We start from the raw sequence: 17,863 nt of genomic DNA, 5'->3' as shown, positions 1-17,863 counted from the left end.
CCTCAAATATATGGTAACCCTCCTGCCTCAGCTTCCCTAGAGGTAGGATTACAGGCATCTGTTCCACTACACCCAGCATTTTATCTACCATTTATCTGCCTTCCCATAATTCACCACCCCATGGAGACTCAAAGTCCTCCTGTCTTGCCACTATCCTAAACATGTTCTGTTCCAGATCAAAGATGCTAATTAGCTGGAATTTGATCCCACAACTCATTTCTCCTGACATCAGACATCACTCGTCTATGCACGAGCTCCATCTGTTAACAGATGTTGGTTTTCTCTCAATTCTTGTGTTACATGGACCTGAGCTAAGTACAAGGGTAGAAGAAAAATTGTTTTCTTCTCTCCACTCTGTATCCAGGAAACAGGCATTGAATCCGCCCTCTCCCCACCCCTACTCTGTTTTCTCTCTGTGTGTTTACCTTTCTTGATTATTTCATATACATGGGCTGGGAACTCCATCATGGAGATTCTGAATAAAAGTCCAGTCATGCTTGTCTTGATCTTACATAGATAGATCAAGGGGACTTGCTTTAAAGGGGGTGAGTTCCAAAGAGTTTAAAAAGGAAACTGTCTTGCATATCAGTCAGTTCTCTGCTGGTCTAGAGGTAGAAGAAGATGTTAAAGTCTAACTTGGCACCTTCGGCCCGAGAGGCTTCTTCCTGCAGGGAACGGTGCTTATCTCTCTGTTCTCAACCCAGGCTTTTATTCTTTGCCTCTCTAAGGTTGGCTAAGCTGCTTACATTAGTCTTTAACCTGGCTGGGCTGTGGAATTTCCTTACCCACATTTCTAACTGGTGGCTTAATGTGTCCCTCTAACGCTATCTTAGGCCTTTCTAACTGCGGACTCATAATAACTAAACTAAGCTACCACAGTTAAGGGGTGGAGTCTTATTGGAGATCACTGTAAGTGGCTTTGATGGGCCATGGGGACTTTGCCCCTTCTAGTGTCTGTCTGTGTCTATCTGCCTCCCTTCCTGATTGCTGTAAAGTGAAAACCCCTCCATCCCCTTCTCCTGCCTTGCAACAACAGAGACTGTGCACTGCAATCCCTGAAGCCATGAGCCAAAATAACCCTTCCTCCTTATCAGATGATTATCTCTGGTATTTTATTACAGTCAGGAAATGCTAACACTGACCCTATGTATATGGCTTCTTTCACTGAGCCCATGCTTTTGAGGTTCGGCCTCATTGTAGCCCATACCAGAATTTTATCCCCCTTTTTGTAGCTGGATAATAGTCCACTGGTCTAGCCAGACCACATCTGGTTTATCCAGCCATGCGTGGACGGACCTTCAGGCTGTGGCTACATTTTAGCTATCGTGATGAGCTGCTAAGATCATTCATGTGCACGTGTTTAAGTTCCCACTTCCAGTTCCTCTGGTGTACGCCTGGGAGTGGGGTTACTGGGTCATAGAGTAACTCTAGATTTAACTTTTTGAAGAACTGCCGGACAGTTTTCCACAGAACCTGCACTATTTTATGTCCCCACCAGCCATGCACAAGGACTCCAACTTCTCCATATCCCTGCTACATCCTTTCTAAATGACTGCAGTCAGCCTGGTGGCTGTGGGATCTCATCGGGGTTTTGCTTTACAGCATGAGAGACTCATGATGTGGTCCGGTTTCCACTTGCAAAATACTTTTTTTAAAAGACAGAGTCTCACCATGGAGTCCAAACTGGCTTCAAATTCTCAGTGATCCTCCTGCCTCAGATATAAGCCACTATGCCTGCCTGGCATGCTTCTGTCCCCTTTGCAGCCAGGCATGGAGGTACACACCTGTCACCTCACTTACCCCAGAAGCTGAGGCAGGAGGATTGCCAGTTTAAGGTCAACTTGGACAACTTAGTGAGACCCTATCTCCAAATAAAAATGAAAAGGGCTGAAGTGTAGCTCAGTGATAGAGCTCCCTGGGTCCACCCCCAGCACTGCAAAAAACCTACCAGGGTACGCTACAAGAGCTAGCTTCCAAGGTCAGACACCCCCATGACCTAAAACCCTCCACCTAGGCCACTCCCCGCAGCCAGCCTCAAGGCCAGTGCACCTGCAGTCCATCACTGTGTCTACCACACCCGCACCTCTTGGCTGTCAGAATGCAGCTCAGTCACCCTGCTGCTGTCCATCCACAGGGCAACATGGGTTGGTTCTCACTAGGTGTCATGGTCTGAAGGTCTCCCCAGTCCCCACAGCACCGTTGGAGCATCGTCCACTCCTACCTGCAGGGCTTTGTTTGGAGCTCACCACACTAGGCCCAGCAGGGTCTGATCTAGCCTTGATGCCCAGCTTGCAGGGATCTGGCTAGAATTTAAGTGTCCAGCCAGCTGGGAATTCCTGCAGCATCTGAAAGCCCCTGATGAAATGCTTTGGGACAATCTAGGGACCAACTTCAGTGGCCTGGAAGCTTCTGCCATGGACACATGATCAGTGCATGGAAGCAGGAAGTGGACTTGCTTCGTTTGAGACTGGCTCTCACTGTGTAACCCAGGTTGGCCTTGAATTCAAGGGGATTCTCCTGCCTCAGCCTCCAAAGTGCTGGGATGACATGCATGTATCATCACAGCTAGTGTTAAGGTGAGCAATTTATACCTAGGACAGGGGCTCTGTCCTGACCTGTCACAGATGCCACAGCCAGTCCCACACTGGCTTCTCCCATGGGGAGAACCTGAATTCAGCTCCGCTGACCCCCAGGACATCCCACAAGCCCCTCACACTCAGCAGGGCTCTGACTGATGGCAGCATCTTGCCACAGTGGCCATCCTGCACTCAACACTGCACCGACATCTCCCCTCCACCATGGGCTCATATCCCAGGAGACCCCTGGAGCCCACCCATTTCTTCTCTACCCACGGCCACATCCTTTGACAGTTGCCATTCTCAGCATCTGGACACTGAGCCCTTTCCCTGTGACCCTGAAGCATCACAAGCAATGTGTGTCTGTGTGTGTGTGATACTGGGAAGTGAAATCAGGATTTTGCACTGAGCTACATCCCCAGCCCTTTTTTATTCTTTATCCTTTTTTGTTTGTTTTGAGACAAGGTCTCCCTGAATAATGCAGGTTGCAGCAATCCTCCTGCCTCAGCCTGCCAAGTGCTGGGATTTCCGGTGTGAGCCACCATGCTCAGCTTTTACTTTTTTTTTTTTTTTTTTATCTTGAATCAGAATCTTGCTAAATTGTTAAGCTTCCCAGACTAAGCTCTGACTTGCAGACTCCCTGCCCCCCAGAGCTGGGATGATCAGCCATGTACCACTATGACACTTAATCCTAGCACTCAAACAAGGTTTGGTCCTGGTACAACCTGGGTTCAGGGATCTGTGGGGGCCCCTTCTCCCCCAAGTCCAAGCCAAGACCAAGCGGTGCAGAGCCAGAGGCTGTGAGTAGATGTCCCCTTCCCTCAAGCTGTCCTCAATGGCTCATAGGTGTGGCAGGCTCCCTTTGTGAGCACTGCCCAGATGAGCAGCATCTAACACTGGGCTTGAGCTAACCTTGACCTTCAGGAAGAGGCCTGGCCTTGGAGTTGTGTTCATGGGCCTGGCTCCACCCAGTGTACTCTGCTGGATGGAAACAGCTCCCCAGGACACCAGCGTTGGACAAGGCCACTGCTGAGTGTAAATGTCGAGACAAAACAATCCTGCTGCATAATGGTACAGATCCATCATCATCCCGGCTACTTCGAGGCTGAGGCAGGTGAGTCACAAGTTCAACCCAGCCTGGACAACTTAGAGATTTACTGAGCCCTGGTACCAAATATAAAAGAGGCTGGGTGGGAGCTCAGCGGTGCAGCATCTGGGCTTGATCATCAGTCTCATGCTCAGTCTTTTTTTATGCATGCGAGCGCGTATGTGCGTGCCCCGGCACACGCGCGCGCACGCGCGCGCGCACGCACACACACACACACACACACACACACACACACACACACAAATTTAATCCATTTTACCAAACTGTAATTTACAAACAACAAAACAGCATGGTTAGTTCAATGCGTTACCCTTCTTTCCCTCCGCAGTCCAGTTTAAGGAGTTTTAACAAAGTTGTGTAAGCACCCTAACCATCAAGATATAGAACATGAGTTCGATCCCCAGTACTGCAAAAAAAAAAAAAAAAAAGATATAGAACATGTTTATCACTTCCCCCAATTCTCTTGTGTTTTAAAAAATGTTTTCAATAAGTCAGGCAGGGTGGCACACCCCTGTCATCCCAGCATTCAGGAGACTGAGGTAGGAGGATCTCTGTGAGTTTGAGGCCAGTCTGCACTACACAGTGTGACCTTGTCTCAAAAAAAGTAGACAAATAAATAAGTAAACAAAATTGTTGTTATTTTCTGAGATAGTGAGATAGTGTCCCACAATGCAGTTCAGGCTGGCCTTAAACTCACCATGTAGCTGAGGCTGGCTCAAACCTCCAGTGATTCTCCTGCCTCAGCGTCCTGAGTGCTGGGATACAGCTGTGCCCTGGCACACCTAGCTTTTTAAAAGGGACCTTCTGGATGACATCAAGGGCTGCAGACACTCAGGGAGACCGTCGATGGCCTCATTGGGAGACAGAGGCACAAGAAGATTTGGCAAAGATGCATCAAGGTTACTTCCCGATGCTTTCTGGAGTCAGCACTGCAGACGGAAGCCCTTGGAGAACAGGATTCCTGTTCCTGCCTCCAGGAGGCAGGATTCACAGCCAGTCCTCCGGGCTGCCCTGGAGGCACCGGGACCATTGTGACACCATCACTGGGTAAGTGAAGGTCACAGTGAGCAGCGCGGGACCACAAGGGGAGCCCTCCAAAGGGCTGTGTGACTGTCCTGGGGAGAGTAGGACAGAGAGCGCTGAGGGCTTGCCTGCCCCCCAAAGCCCAACGCTCCCAACAGCAGCCCCAGAGGTAGGTCTTGGTCCTTGTCGGTGTCCTTGTGGAGGAGGAAATCCATGCTTGCAGGAATCAGTACTCTAGATAATGATCTTAATTGTCAGTTTCTCCCATAAACAGTATGGAATCTTTTTTGATTTATTTCAGGATGCAAAATGCTTTTAAAAAATCAAAGCACAAGTGATGGAGCATGGTTATCATCTTAGCTACTTAGCAGGCTGAGGCAGGACCTCAAGTTTGAGGCCAGCCTGGCCAACTGAACGACTTAGCCACATTTAGTTTCAAAACAAAAAGGAATAAAAAGATCTGGGGATGTAACTCAGGAGAAGAGCGCTTGGCCTAGAGTCTGCCAGGCCCTGGGTTTCATTCCTGTCCCAGTACTGCTAACAAGAAAACGACAAACCTGTGCACTAGAAAAAAATGATTTCATTAAAAACACGCATCTGAACACAAGAGCGAGTGGCCGCGCTGAAGCGGACTGGGAGAGCTTCCTGGAGAGCGGAGGCTGGGAATCCGAAACCCTGTACACCACAGTGTGTGTGAGGGGGAGATGGCTCTGCCCCACAGAAAAGCGGGAAAGTTCTGGGCGGTGGAGGGCAAGGCTGGGAGCTTGGCGTTGAAGGCGGGAGAAGGAAGGGGGTGGGGAGGCTGGAAACCTCAGACATTATGAAGGCAGGAAGCGGTGAAAAGAAATAGAAAGGACCCCGGGCAGCTGCACAGGATGGAAGGCACAGTGCGGAAGCACCGACATGAGATTGTGTGGCCAGACATGGTGGCACATGCCTGTCATCTCAGCACTCTGAAGGCTGAGGCAGGAGAACTGCTACTGATGGGATGCACGTTGAGTGCCAAGATAGCCTGGGCGAAGCGAGATCCTGTCTCAAAAAAAAAAAAAAAAAAAAAAAAAAAAAAAAAAAAAAAGCTGGCTGTGGATGGACTTTTTTCTATAATAGCATGCCTCTCTTCTGCTCTAAAGCTTACCATGGCTCCCAGCTTATTAAAAAACAATTCAAGGTTCTCACCCGGGCTTTGGAGCACCCCGCAATTAGCCCTTCCCAGTACCCTATTTTGTAAAGCGGGGAAAGGAACCCAGGGCTTTCGCGCTCGCTAGGCAAGCGCAACACCTGCAGCCCCATTATCAACTGCAGAAGCGCAGAGTTCAGGGTCTGTTTAGTCACCAGAGGCCCCGCCTCCTCCCCTTCCGAGCCTAGGACGGCGCCCCGCACTCAGCAGACGCCACACGAGTGATTATTTCTCCCTTTACTTCCCCAGGGGCCAAGCACAGCGCCCGTGTCTGTTTTCCCAAAGTCCCCGCCCCAGCGCGGTGCCTGGCCCGCAGGAAGGAGTCAAAGGCAGCCTTGTCCTCGGTTCGGTCCCGAATCCCCGCCACCGCGCTCCTGGCGCAGCGCCCGCGATGGCCTCGGGCGCCCTCCCGCCGTGCCCAGCGTCCCGGCTGGACTTTCTCAAGGCCTCGCACTTCGCGCTGGGACCGGACCCGCGGCTGCACCGGGGCACCCAGCTCGCCACATCGCACCGGGACTTCCCCGCTCACGGCCCTGCCACGCAGGCGCAGCCCACCCCGCAGCCGCCGAGCGCGCAGCTCTTCCAACGGGACCGGCGCTGGAAGGCCGAGGAGAGCGTGTCGGAGGCGCGCCGCGCGTTCACGCCTCCAGCGGAGCTCGAGGACCCGCGGGCGCGCGCAATGCCGCGCAGCAGCTGCCTGAGCTTGTACGCGGGCAGGGGCGCCGGGCCGGTCCTCTCTAGCGCGCGCGCCGCCTACGGCTGGCCCGAGGTGCTTGCGCACGCCGGGGAACGGGTCGGCGGCGCGCGTCTCATCTTCGACCAGGACTCCGTGCCGCCCGGCGACAGGGACAAACTGCGCATTCCTCCCACTACGTACCGCACGCTCTTTCCGCCCCACGACGCGTGTCCGCAGCCCCGCGCGCACAGCCGCCATCTGGGTGAGCGCGCGCCTTTGCTCCCTGTGCGCAAAAAGGGGCGAGGATTCTTTTTTCTTTTTGTCTTTTTGAGACAGGGTCTTGCTATACAGTTCAGGCTGGCCTTGAACTTACTTTGTAGCCCAAGGCTGGTCTCGAACTTGCAGCGATCCTCCCGCCTCAGCTAAGTGCTGGGATTACAGGCGTGCGCCACCATGCCCAGCTGAGGGGCGAAGATTTACATTTGGCAATGTCTGCAGACATTTTTGATTGTCACCACTAAGAGCCAGGGTGCGATTTGCAGGTAGAGGCCAAGGGTAGGGCTAATCATCCTGCCAGCCATGGGACGGCTGTTCCATGGGGAGAAAAAATAGCCAGCCCCAAATGTCAGTAATACGCAAATTCCAGCACCACCCTGAGGGCCTCTTTGGGCCTCAGTTTCTGCATCCATGGAGTGGCATATCCTCCTGAATCCCCCCAGGGTGCTGCATAGCGGGAAGGAGTTATATGAGTGCTGGTCTGAATTTAGAAGATCTAAAATTCCCGTGGCCACCTACAGCCCTCGCGCCTTCGTAGCCATGTGACTATATGCAAGTGAGGTTCCCCAAGGCTCCACCTGCTAGTCTACAAAATGGACATCGTTGCAGGGCCTGACCTCACAGGAGGAGGTGAAGCAAAAGGCTCTTAGTGTGCAGGCAAGCCTGGAGCTTAGTGGTTGTTCAACAAAAGAGCCACGGTGAGGGTCGTTTTCCAATTCTGTGGCCGGGGGGCCCCTGCAAGTCCGACTATACAAGTCCAACTCCCCCAAGAGGACCTCAGAGATTGGCAAACTTTGGTCAGTCACTAATTTCGGGCTGAACCTCTGAGCCTTGGAAAGACTATGACTTGAGCACCGGGCCCACTTTCTGAAGCAGTGCTGAAAGCCCTCTTTGGTGTGGGTCTGTTGTGGCTGCCTCCATGTCCCAAACCCATTCAAAACACTGACCTTTCACGGTCCTTTTGACTTTGAGGGAGGCACCAGAAGTCGCACGGTGCCAGACCCAGTGACTAAGGTAGCGTCGTGTCTTTAGGAACCTGCATTTCCCTGGGATGGCAGTGAATGCACTGGAAGCGTTCACCGTGTTTTTGATCACACCTCACAAAGACGCCCCCGAAAGAGCAGTTCCAGACAGAACTGCTCCAGAAAGTCTTGAGAACAAGAACAATGGGAAATGTGTGTTGGACGTGAGGGAGAGGATGTTGAGGTGGGTTTGTGGTGACATGGTGTCTCTTACTGGGATAATGTCAAAATGTCAACAGTTCCGATACAATACGGTCATCCCTTGTCTTTGTGTCTTTTGTGGTACAGTCTGGACAGCCCTCAGTCTAGTCTAGTTAGGGCTCCTCAGCGCCCTTTCCCAGGAAGGGAAGGAACCCTAGGCGTCCTGTGGAAGATGCCCTTCTTTCTCTCTGCCCTTCCTCAGGGGGCCCCAATACACTCAGGTGGGATTACTGGAGGCGGGAAGAGCCCTCCTACAGAACACAATTCCAGGCCCTGCCAGGCCCTCCTGCCTTGATGTGTAAGAGGGTAAATAGAGGCAGGATGGGGGGCTGGGGAGGGTAGCTGGAAGGGAACCTGGGGTGACTGGGCATTCCCACCCCTCTCTGCCCACAGGCAGCCTCCTCCATTCACCTGGGAGATTGCACGATTGGCTACGACCCAGGGTGCTCAGAACTGAAACGGGCACACAGGCCCCCAGGGCTGCCCCCGGACAGGTACAGAGGACCCCTGTCTCCCTCGTCAGGGTGGTGTGGTCGCTCAGCAGTAGCCAAGATGTCAATAGGGCCTCTTGGTCTCTGTATTGTGCCAGGTCACCCATCATTAGTGTCCCCTGGCTCTTCCAGGGGTGCTACCCGCAGACCCTGCCTTACCTTACCCTCAGGTATGACAAGGCCCAGGCGGCTGCCCACATCCACATCGTGAGCATCCCACCCGGAGACGGCCTCTTCCACGACAGGACCACCATGAGCCACCACTTCTACCCTCGGGACCCAGGTGAGGGCTGCCTCCCCTGCCCCTCCCCCTACCCTGGGCCCCTCCCCTCTGCAGCTTCCCAAGCCACTCAGCCCCTTCTCTGGCCTGGCAGAGCCATTTCTCCTCCACCATGATCAGACTCCGGAATCGCACATCCTGAAAGGAAACTGGTGCCCTGGCCCCGGCAGCCTCACAACTTCCATGCAGGATTTCTATGGCCAGGTCAGCGGACAGGGGGAGAAGGCGGAGAGGGGTCAGCAGAGAAACAGGCTTCAAAGGCAGAGTAAATGACAAGGGCCAAGGCCCTGAGGTAGGAGTGATGATCACCTAGATTTGTTTGAGTGACCTTGGGTAAATTATTTTCAAACCTCCATATCTCAGTGGGGTGGTGCATCCTTGTAATCCTAGTTACTGAGGAGACTGAGGCAGGAGGATCCAGAGTTAGGAGTTCAGCCTGAGCACCTTTGCAAGACCTGACTCAAGAACAGAGGTCTGGAGATGTCGCTTGGCGTCATGAAGTTTCCCAGCATGCCCAAGGCCCTGAGTCCCAATCCCCGGCACCACAAAATAAGAGTTTAGCCGGGTGTAGTGGTGCACACCTATAATCCCAGCTCTGTGGCTTAAAATAGAAAATAAAAATGGCTGGAGATGAATCTCATGGTGAAGGCTTTGGGTCCAATACCCTGTAAATAAAATAAAATGAAAACCTCCTTGTCGGGGGCTGGGGATTTAGCTCAGCGGCATAAGCGCCTGCCTTGCAAGCAGGCAGTCGTGAGTTCAATCCCTGGTACCGATAAAAAGGAAAAAGGCAAAACAAAAAAAAAAAGAAAGAAAGAAAGAAAACCTCCCTGTCCCCTTTCAATGAGACAACAGGGCCAATTCCCAGCAGCAGTATGAAGCCCAGAGAGGGACAGGGAGCTGTCTCAGGCGGCACAGCACGAGCTGCCTTCCTCTACGTGGGATTCAGGACATCCCGAACTCAGCGGCTTCCTGGGTATGTTTGTGTTCTCACAGCCACTGCCTGAGACCCAGCCACCCAGCCACTGTGGGGCTGATGAAAACCTGCAGAGTCACATGACCCTAGCAGAACCCAAGCTGCTGGGACGCTTCTTCCAAACCACCATGCGCTCGGCCTACTGTGCCCCAGAAAGGAGGCAACCACAGAAGGCACCCAACCTCCACCTGATGCCCAGCATCCTGCAGCAGGATGGGGGAGGTAAGCACATCCCACTCTTTTCTGGAGCTCCAGCCCTGCCCAGGAAGACCCCATCAGGGTCATGTGCCCTTGTTAACCCCTAGCCTGGATTGGCCAGGACCCTAAGTCCACCCCTGGACAACCTGTCCCCTCTTGGCCTTAGCCTTACTTGTCAGGTTCTAGCTCTGCTGGCTGTCTGGCTGTCTATCCTGCTGGGCCCTGTCCCTAGGGTCATTTGGTTTGACCCTCACCCCCACCTCAATCCTTTTCACGGAGGAAATTAGAGAATTGAACCTAGGGCCTTCACAAGGACCTACAACCTCAACTCTTAAACAATATTTTATTTTGAGACAAGGTCTTACAACTCACTAAATCGTTCATACTGGGTGCAAATGGCTGTCCTCCTGCCTCAGCCTCCCAGAGTGCCGGGATTTCAGGCCGGCACTACCACACCCGGCTCTTCTTCCTCCAACCCATACTTCTCCCCAGGTCACCATCAGCCTTTGCCCCTTAAACCGTTCTCTGCACGCTCAGTCCCTCTGTTCCCAAACTCCGTTTCTCCCACCCAAATCTGCAGAACTGGAGTTTTTGACCACGAACCAGACCATGTTGAAGCCACACGGAATCGTGGGGGCGCGCATGACTGAAGAGTTGCTGCAGAGGGTGAGAGGGCAGGAAGGGACACATGCCCAGGGCTCAGCTTCACACCAGTGTCCCACCCCGAGCTCAGGGTCGGTCCCCGGGTTGTGTCAGAGTCTGCTCCAGGCTGTTTTCAGATCTGAGCGGGGTTCAGGCCCAGTCTGCAGGGCTCACTTGGCCCTGAGGTCAGACCACCTCTGGGGCCCAATCCCAGCCACACACTCCCGAACTTCGCCCCACCCTCTGAGGTCCCCCAGGGTGGCCCAGGGACCAGAGGATGGACAGGGTGGGCGCCCTGCAGACCACACCCCTTACCCCACAGTGCAAGTACAGCCATGTGGAGTTCCCGCTGGGCCGACAGCGATTCTTCTGCACTGAGTATAAGGATGAGTTTCCCTGCAAGTACCAGGGCCCCGTAGTACTGAGAATAAGCAATGCCCAGGAGAGCAGCGTGCCACTGGGCACGCCTTGCCAGCAGAGCTGCCCTCGCAGGGTTGTTGACCCTCAGGCCCCCCAGCTCCCTATGTACCCTTGTCCCAGCCAGCAGTAAATGTCACCTTGCCTCCATCCTGCCCTCTCCATCTGTTTATTTTTTTTTTCTGTGTAGATGTGTCACTGGGGACTGAATCCACTTCCAGCCCTATTTAGTTTTCATTTAGAAACAGTGTCTCCCTAAGTTGCCCAGGCTGGCCTTGAACTTGCAATCGTCCTGCCTCAGCCTCCTGAGAAGCTGCATTACTGGTGTGTGACACTGTGCCCAGCTCCATCAGCCCAGTATTAAAGAGGATGCTTGGGTGGGTGAGGGCAGAACAAGGGACTTTCCAAGTGAGAGTGGCTCATTTCCTCTTTTGAGAAAACCCTGGGCACCCGAGCACTTTCACAGACTTCGGGGCACCCTGAACGGCTCAGAGGTTTGGAGTGGGACCCAGGCCCTGGGACAGGGCTTGAGGATGGGGATTCCTGGGCTGTGGTGCCCGAGGTAGCAAAGGGAGGCACTGGTGAAGGGAGGGAGGTGCTGGCTTTCAGGGACTTGGGTTCACCTTCTGATTCAAACATCAGCCCAGCCACTGAAATGGACAGACACTTCTCAGAAGTACAGACAGCCAATAATCCATGCAAGAATGCTCAGCATCACCCATCATCAGAAAAAATGCAAATTAAAACAACACTGAGATTCCATCTCACTCTGGCAGTGGCCATCATCAGGAAATCAAATAACAACAAGTGCTGGTGAGACGTGGGGCTGGGTGGACAGGAACTCTTCCTGCACACTGTCAGTGGCTATGGGGACTGGTGCAATCACTATGGAAATCAGCGTGGAGATTCCTCAAGAAACTAAAACTGGGAATTCCATTTGACCCAGCTATTCTCCTTCTAGGCATCTTCCTGAAACAGTTAATGTCATCTTATTACAGTGACGTCTGCATACCTATGTTTATAGCAGCAGGACTTTTTTCTAATCTGATTTTGTTGGTACATTTTAGATACACATAATAAGCTCATCACCGTAAAGCATTTGTACCTGTACATGACACAACTTTTTTCCCCATTCCTTTCCCTGAGCCCCTTCCCATTTTTTGCCTTTTTAAAACAACTTTTCCCTTCTTTTCTCCACACTCCCTTGTTCCTCTTCCCATTTGAACATTGTCTTCCTATTTCACAATACCCGTTATACATTTGGGTTCTTATTTACACTTTCAGTGTCTCACACCAGAGAATCAATGAAATATTCACCTATGTGTGTCTGATTTATTTCAGGTAAGACTATGAACTCAAGGTGCATCCATGCCTAGAAATGTCTTGAGTTTATTTACAGCAGCACAATTTTTAACAACTAAATCTTGGGAGTAGCCTTCAGGTCCATGAGCAGATGAATGGATAAAGGAAATGTGGTATTCATACACAATGGAGCACCACTTTGCAGGAAAGAAGCATAAACTCGAGGCATTCATACATTAACAGATGCACCTTGAGACCAAAATATCAAGTGAAAGAAATCAGACACCCGGAGTCAAGAAGGTCTGGGCTGTGAGGTGCCACGCCCGGTGCTTCTGGGCATCGTGTCCCAGGTGGTGCCCACTGCAGCCTTAATCAGAGTTTGACTGAGCCACAGAGCAGGAAGCCGGCTCCCAGAGAGTAGGTGGGCTGCCCGAATCACCCTGCTCGCTTGTTTTACGGATGCCTCCCCCTGCGTCATCTTAGGGCTCCCCAAGACCAGGACGGACGCAGCCATGTCAGAGCTGGTGCCTGAGCCCAGGCCTAAACCGGCAGTGCCCATGAAGCCCGTTAGCATCAACTCCAACCTGCTGGGCTACATTGGCATCAACACCATCATCGAGCAGATTCGGAAGAAGACCATGAAGACCGGTTTGGACTTCAACATCATGGTCGTGGGCCAGAGTGGACTGGGCAAGTCAACACTGGTCAACACACTCCTCAAATCCCAAGTGAGCCGGAAGGCCTCCAGCTGGAACCTGGAGGAGAAGATCCCCAAGATGGTGAAGATCAAAGCTATTGGGCGTGTGATTGAGGAAGGTGGCGTCAAAATGAAGCTGACCGTCATCGACACCCCGGGCTTTGGAGACCAGATCAACAATGAAAACTGCTGGGAGCCCATGAAAAGTTCTTGAAGGAGGAGGTGAACATCGCCAGGAAGAAGCGCATCCCTGACACGCGTGTCCACTGCCGCCTCTACTTCATCTCCCCCACTGGACACTCCTTGCAGCCTCTGGACCTCGAGTTCATGAAACACCTCAGCAAGGTGGTGAACATCATCCTGGTCATCGCCAAGGCTGACACCATGACCCTGGAGGAGAAGTCCGAGTTCAAGCAGAGAGTTCGAAAGGAGCTTGAGGTAAATGGCATTGAATTCTACCCCCAGGAGTTTGATGAGGATCTGGAGGACAAGACTGAGAACGACAAAATCAGGCAGGAGAGCATGCCTTTTGCTGTGGTGGGAAGTGACAAGCAGTACCAAGTGAATGGCGAGAGGGTCCTCAGCAGAAAAACCCCCTGGGGATCATCGAAGTGGAAAACCTCAACCACTGTGAGTTTGCTCTACTTCGAGATTTTGTTATCAGGACTCACCTCCAGGACCTCAAGGAAGTGACACACAACATCCACGATGAGACTTACAGGGCCAAGCGGCTCAGTGACAATGGAGGCCTCCCTCCAGTGAGCATGGACACAGGGGAAAGTCACGACAGTAACCTGTGATGGCCCCTCTCTGTGTCATCACACATACCGCCTCTCCACACACACACACACACACACACACACACACATCCCAGACGACACCTCCAGCCACCTCCTTCCTTCGGCTCTGTCCCGCGGGTTGGTCTGGTATTGTGGAACATCTCGTCTACATTGTGTGCATGTGTTTGTGCATATGGGGTGTGTGCAGGTATGCGTGTGTGTGTGAGAGAGGGTGGGAGGGAGAGAGCGTGCCTGTGTGTGAGTGTGCAGGGGTGAGGTATTCTCATTACTCTCCCTGTAAAGTCCCTTGTAAGTCTGTCCCTCCATGACTGTCCACTATCTGTCTCCTTTCTTGTGTCCCAGAACAGGACTTCACTCTCAGAGTCGGGAGGCGGGGGAGGTTTTATTTAAAAATGGAGCAGGTGAGCTTCAGGGACAGGCAACTCTTTCTCACCTCTCACCCCCTGCACAAACTGGGGCTGCAGAGATTCTCGAGGACAGCTGGCTGAGCGAGACTTGGATCAGGGAAGGCGCTCAGAACACCTCCCTGTAATTCAGGAACGTGGGCTAAGGCTCTGGCTTCTCGGGAGAGGGAAAAGGAGGGTCCCGCAGAAAGAATAAAGAATCAGTGCTCTGACCTTTGGGCTTCGTCAGGCTCCCTGTCCAAAAGCTACCACCTGTCCCTGTTCAGATCGATGCTTTCCGTGCTCACCCTGCCTCTGCTTCCTGGTCTCTTGCCTGCCTCTGCTTCCTGCCCTCAATCCTTTCCTTTCCCTCCTTGTCTCACGTGTCCCTTTTCCCTTCCCTGTTGCCTATTTCTGACATCTTTCACATCCTTTTAGATGAATCTTTTTAGCTTGATTTCCAGTCTACTTTCAAAAAATGACTTTACCCTAACTTTAAAATCACAATGAAAAGCCCGGGCTAGTGCAAGCTGAGATTACAAGAGAAATCAGTGTCATCAATAACAGGAAAGACGGTTTCTGATAGCTGAGGACTGAAATCGGCCCTGGTCAGCCAAGGCCAAGATGCCACAGCATGTTCTGCACTTCCCTGGCTCCCTCCAGCTAGACAGCCTTCCAAATGGAGGGCGCATTAAATTCTGGAGGGACAGATTTTGAAGAAGTATCAGAAACCATGATATTTGTCAGAGGGTTGACTTCAGGGACAAACCTTAGGTCACATCTGCGTCTTCTTGGACTTCTCTGTTCAGCCGGCGTCTCTGAGGCTCTCCTGGTCTCATCCATATTTGACTCCCTCTTCTCTTGTTCTCTTTTCTGCTGAAGCGAATTCCATTTATGTCTGTCTGTCTGTCTGTCCATCTCTGCTTTCCCCCATTTTTCCCTCCTCCTGGCTCCTGTAGACATTCCCAGTGATACCCACAGTCATATATTTAGCCTTTTCTTGTCTTTCCTGTAAGCCCCCTATTTATTAATGCATGTATTTCCCTTGGTTATAGTACAGATATTATTCTTTCTCCTCTAACCTGTAGTAGGATTGCTGAAATTCGGACCTGGGGAAACAATAGCCTTAGGAAAGAGGAAAGGTGAAGTGACACTGTTTACAGAACCTCCTCCAACCTCCTAGCCCAACTCCTGGTCCAACCTAACTGGTCCTCTCTGAATGCCAGCATTTATAATCCCAGTCCTTTATCACTCAGGTGCTAGGAAAAAAAAAAGATTTAAAACCCAAGATTGAGTGGACCAGGAGAAAGAGCAGGGGTGATTGGATCACCAGTGTCCCCAGTCATGTAGCCTCAGTCTTTCCTGAAGGCTGGTTGACCAATCCTGACCTTACCCTCCCTCACCCGCAAAGTCACCCCAGGGTGGGCACCTGTTGGGCCAGAGTGGCAGGAGTGTTGGAGCACAGAGCTCACTGGCTTTGGTGGGAGGCCTCCCGGCTCCCACAGCAAGTGGTCCTATATGGAGGCGTGGGCCAGGGCCCCCAGGGCCAGCAAGGGAAGACTGAGGGGTGAGGGTGGTGGGTGTTGAGAGGCTGAGCAGGAGAGGGGTGCTTGGCACCCCTAAATCATGTTCCCAGCCTCCCTGGAGAAGCTGTTTTGATGTGACTGCTGCCAGCTGCTGGTCTGCGCACCCTCACCCATTCTCACCCCTCCCCTGCAGGGAGAAGGCCTCCTGGGCACTGTCCTTCCACCCGTGCCAGCCACCCCCTGCCCCTCTGCTGAATGAAGGCCATTTCAAGCTGCTTCTCCCTCCATTCCTCTCAGCTGTTATTGCTGCAGGGCCGGGCCCCTTAGTGCCGTGCTGTTCCGCCACCCTGTGCGGGTGGGAGGGGCCAACTGCCCCCCAGCCAAATCACCCATCCTGTCCCGAGGAGCAGAGTTCTCACCAGCCTGCACTGCCCTGCCCCACCCCGCCCATCCTCTATGGCAACCAGCCCCAGCCCATCCATAGGGACAAAAAACTCACCGAGAGCTGCTTGTGCCCTTGCCAACCCATACCAGCTACTTGAAACCATCTCCCAGGGGAATGATGTTGCTCCTACCCATTCATCTGCATGAGCTACTCTTGGCTTCCTTCAAGGGTCAAAAAAGCAACTTTGCTGCTTGTCACAGTCACTGAAGTCAGCTGTGTGAGCTCTGGCGCAGGACAAGGGTGGGGAGCAAGGGCTAGGATCACTTTTTAAAGAATCGCCACGGAGGCTGGAACTTACCCACCCTACCCCATAATGCAGCCACTTAGCAGAAGTGGTTTTCCCAAGGAGAGATTCCTAGGGTTGACTTCCTCCTTATCCCCAAATAAGAAGATAAACTAAACACACATCCACAATCCCAGAAACTTACAACTATACACTGTAGGAAGAAAAACAGCACCCTCCTGTTCACTTAGCAATAAGAGGGATCTTTCCCCACCTACTTCCACTGTCCGAATCTCCAGTCCCTCACCCTGTTAATGTGAGTAATGAATTAGCCTGGCCACAGCTGGTCGCTGTAGGCTAATGGAAAATATCTAACAGAGGGCAAAGTCCCCATCAGATGCACGAATGTTTGCGAATGTTGCTGCCACTGCCCCCCCCCACCGTGTCTTTCTAGAATCTCTTTGCCCACTGTACCCCATCTCCACCCGGACACAACTTGCTCAAAGGCTGGTGACTTGTGGGCCATTCATCTGTAACTAAGACCTGATGGAACAAGAGGCCCAAGCCTAGGGGATGCAAGAACCACCCATTTCTTAAATGTTACCAGTCCCAGCCAAACTTTTGGTGACATTCTGGCTCAATTTCCTAATTGAAAACAAGCCACCAGACACTCAAACCGGTTGTGTAAATGTTGCTAGACTTTCTGTGTTGTACAAGTAAACATTGCTGTTTGAACGAAAAAAAAAAAAAAAAAAAGAAATCAGACACCCGAGATTAAATATTGCATGGTTTCTCTTTTATGAAAGACTCCAAATATTTTTTTAAAAGGCACAAAAAGACAAGCAGAAGTAGGGAGAGTCAATCAGGAAGAGAAATAAGAACTGGAAGGAGGAAGAGAAAAGGGATAAAAATCAAGAAAAATTGGAAGTAGAGGCTGAGGATGTAATTCAGCAGCCCAGCACCTGCCTAGCAAGTGCGAGGTCCCGAGTTCAATTCCTGATGCCAAAAAAAAAAAAAAAAAAAAAAATGGGAGTACAAGTTTTGCAAAGGGAAGAGGAACAAGAGTTGGAGAGGGAGGAGGGGAGGGGAAGGGGAAGAAAAAAGGATCCTGTGGTATGTTCACATACAAGCTGTCCCACTATAAATGTGATTGTTATATAATACAATCACATACTGATAAATAATCATTAGCACCGGGATGTCCAGGTCTCACCATAATGAAAAAAGACACCCAGGTAACTTAGTGTGTTTACACTGAGCCCAGGCGGCCTCCTGTGGCCCTGATTACCATCTCATTGACTATGTAAATTTGACCCCGCCCACATGGGGGCTGAGAGTTCCTTCCAGGGCCATAAAGGTCAAACACCCAATGGAGTGGCCAAGCCCAGCCACTCTGGTAGGAACCAAACCTCAGGTCAAACTCT

At 52.0% G+C, this 17,863-nt stretch overlaps 1 protein-coding gene and 1 pseudogene across 3 annotated transcripts; both read left to right on the top strand.

Moving 5' to 3' along the window:
• Positions 1-4,279: 4,279 nt before the first annotated feature.
• Positions 4,280-11,213, top strand: Saxo5 (stabilizer of axonemal microtubules 5). Of its 3 annotated transcripts, XM_003468186.3 has the most exons (10): positions 4,280-4,876; positions 5,009-5,396; positions 6,134-6,822; positions 8,262-8,365; positions 8,453-8,553; positions 8,721-8,833; positions 8,925-9,034; positions 9,827-10,028; positions 10,585-10,670; positions 10,969-11,213. In XM_003468186.3, exons 3-10 carry the CDS (start codon positions 6,276-6,278, stop codon positions 11,194-11,196), a joined length of 1,491 nt encoding a protein of 496 aa, XP_003468234.2. In that variant the 5' UTR covers positions 4,280-4,876; positions 5,009-5,396; positions 6,134-6,275; the 3' UTR covers positions 11,197-11,213. The 3 variants fall into 3 exon arrangements, with proteins under 3 accessions (XP_003468234.2, XP_063084473.1, XP_063084474.1); XM_063228403.1 differs by having other exon boundaries at positions 10,585-11,213; XM_063228404.1 differs by lacking the exons at positions 4,280-4,876; positions 5,009-5,396 and having other exon boundaries at positions 5,799-6,822; positions 10,585-11,213.
• A 133-nt stretch (positions 11,214-11,346) lies between these two features.
• Positions 11,347-17,199, top strand: LOC100713640 (neuronal-specific septin-3-like; annotated as a pseudogene).
• Positions 17,200-17,863: the final 664 nt, after the last annotated feature.

This window comes from Cavia porcellus, unplaced genomic scaffold (assembly GCF_034190915.1).
Source record: "Cavia porcellus strain 051 isolate PalLab524CR breed Dunkin Hartley unplaced genomic scaffold, mCavPor4.1 scaffold_17, whole genome shotgun sequence".
Classification (NCBI taxonomy): domain Eukaryota; kingdom Metazoa; phylum Chordata; class Mammalia; order Rodentia; family Caviidae; genus Cavia; species Cavia porcellus.
Note: the sequence above shows the minus strand (reverse complement) of the source record. Positions and strands in the feature narration are given on the sequence as shown.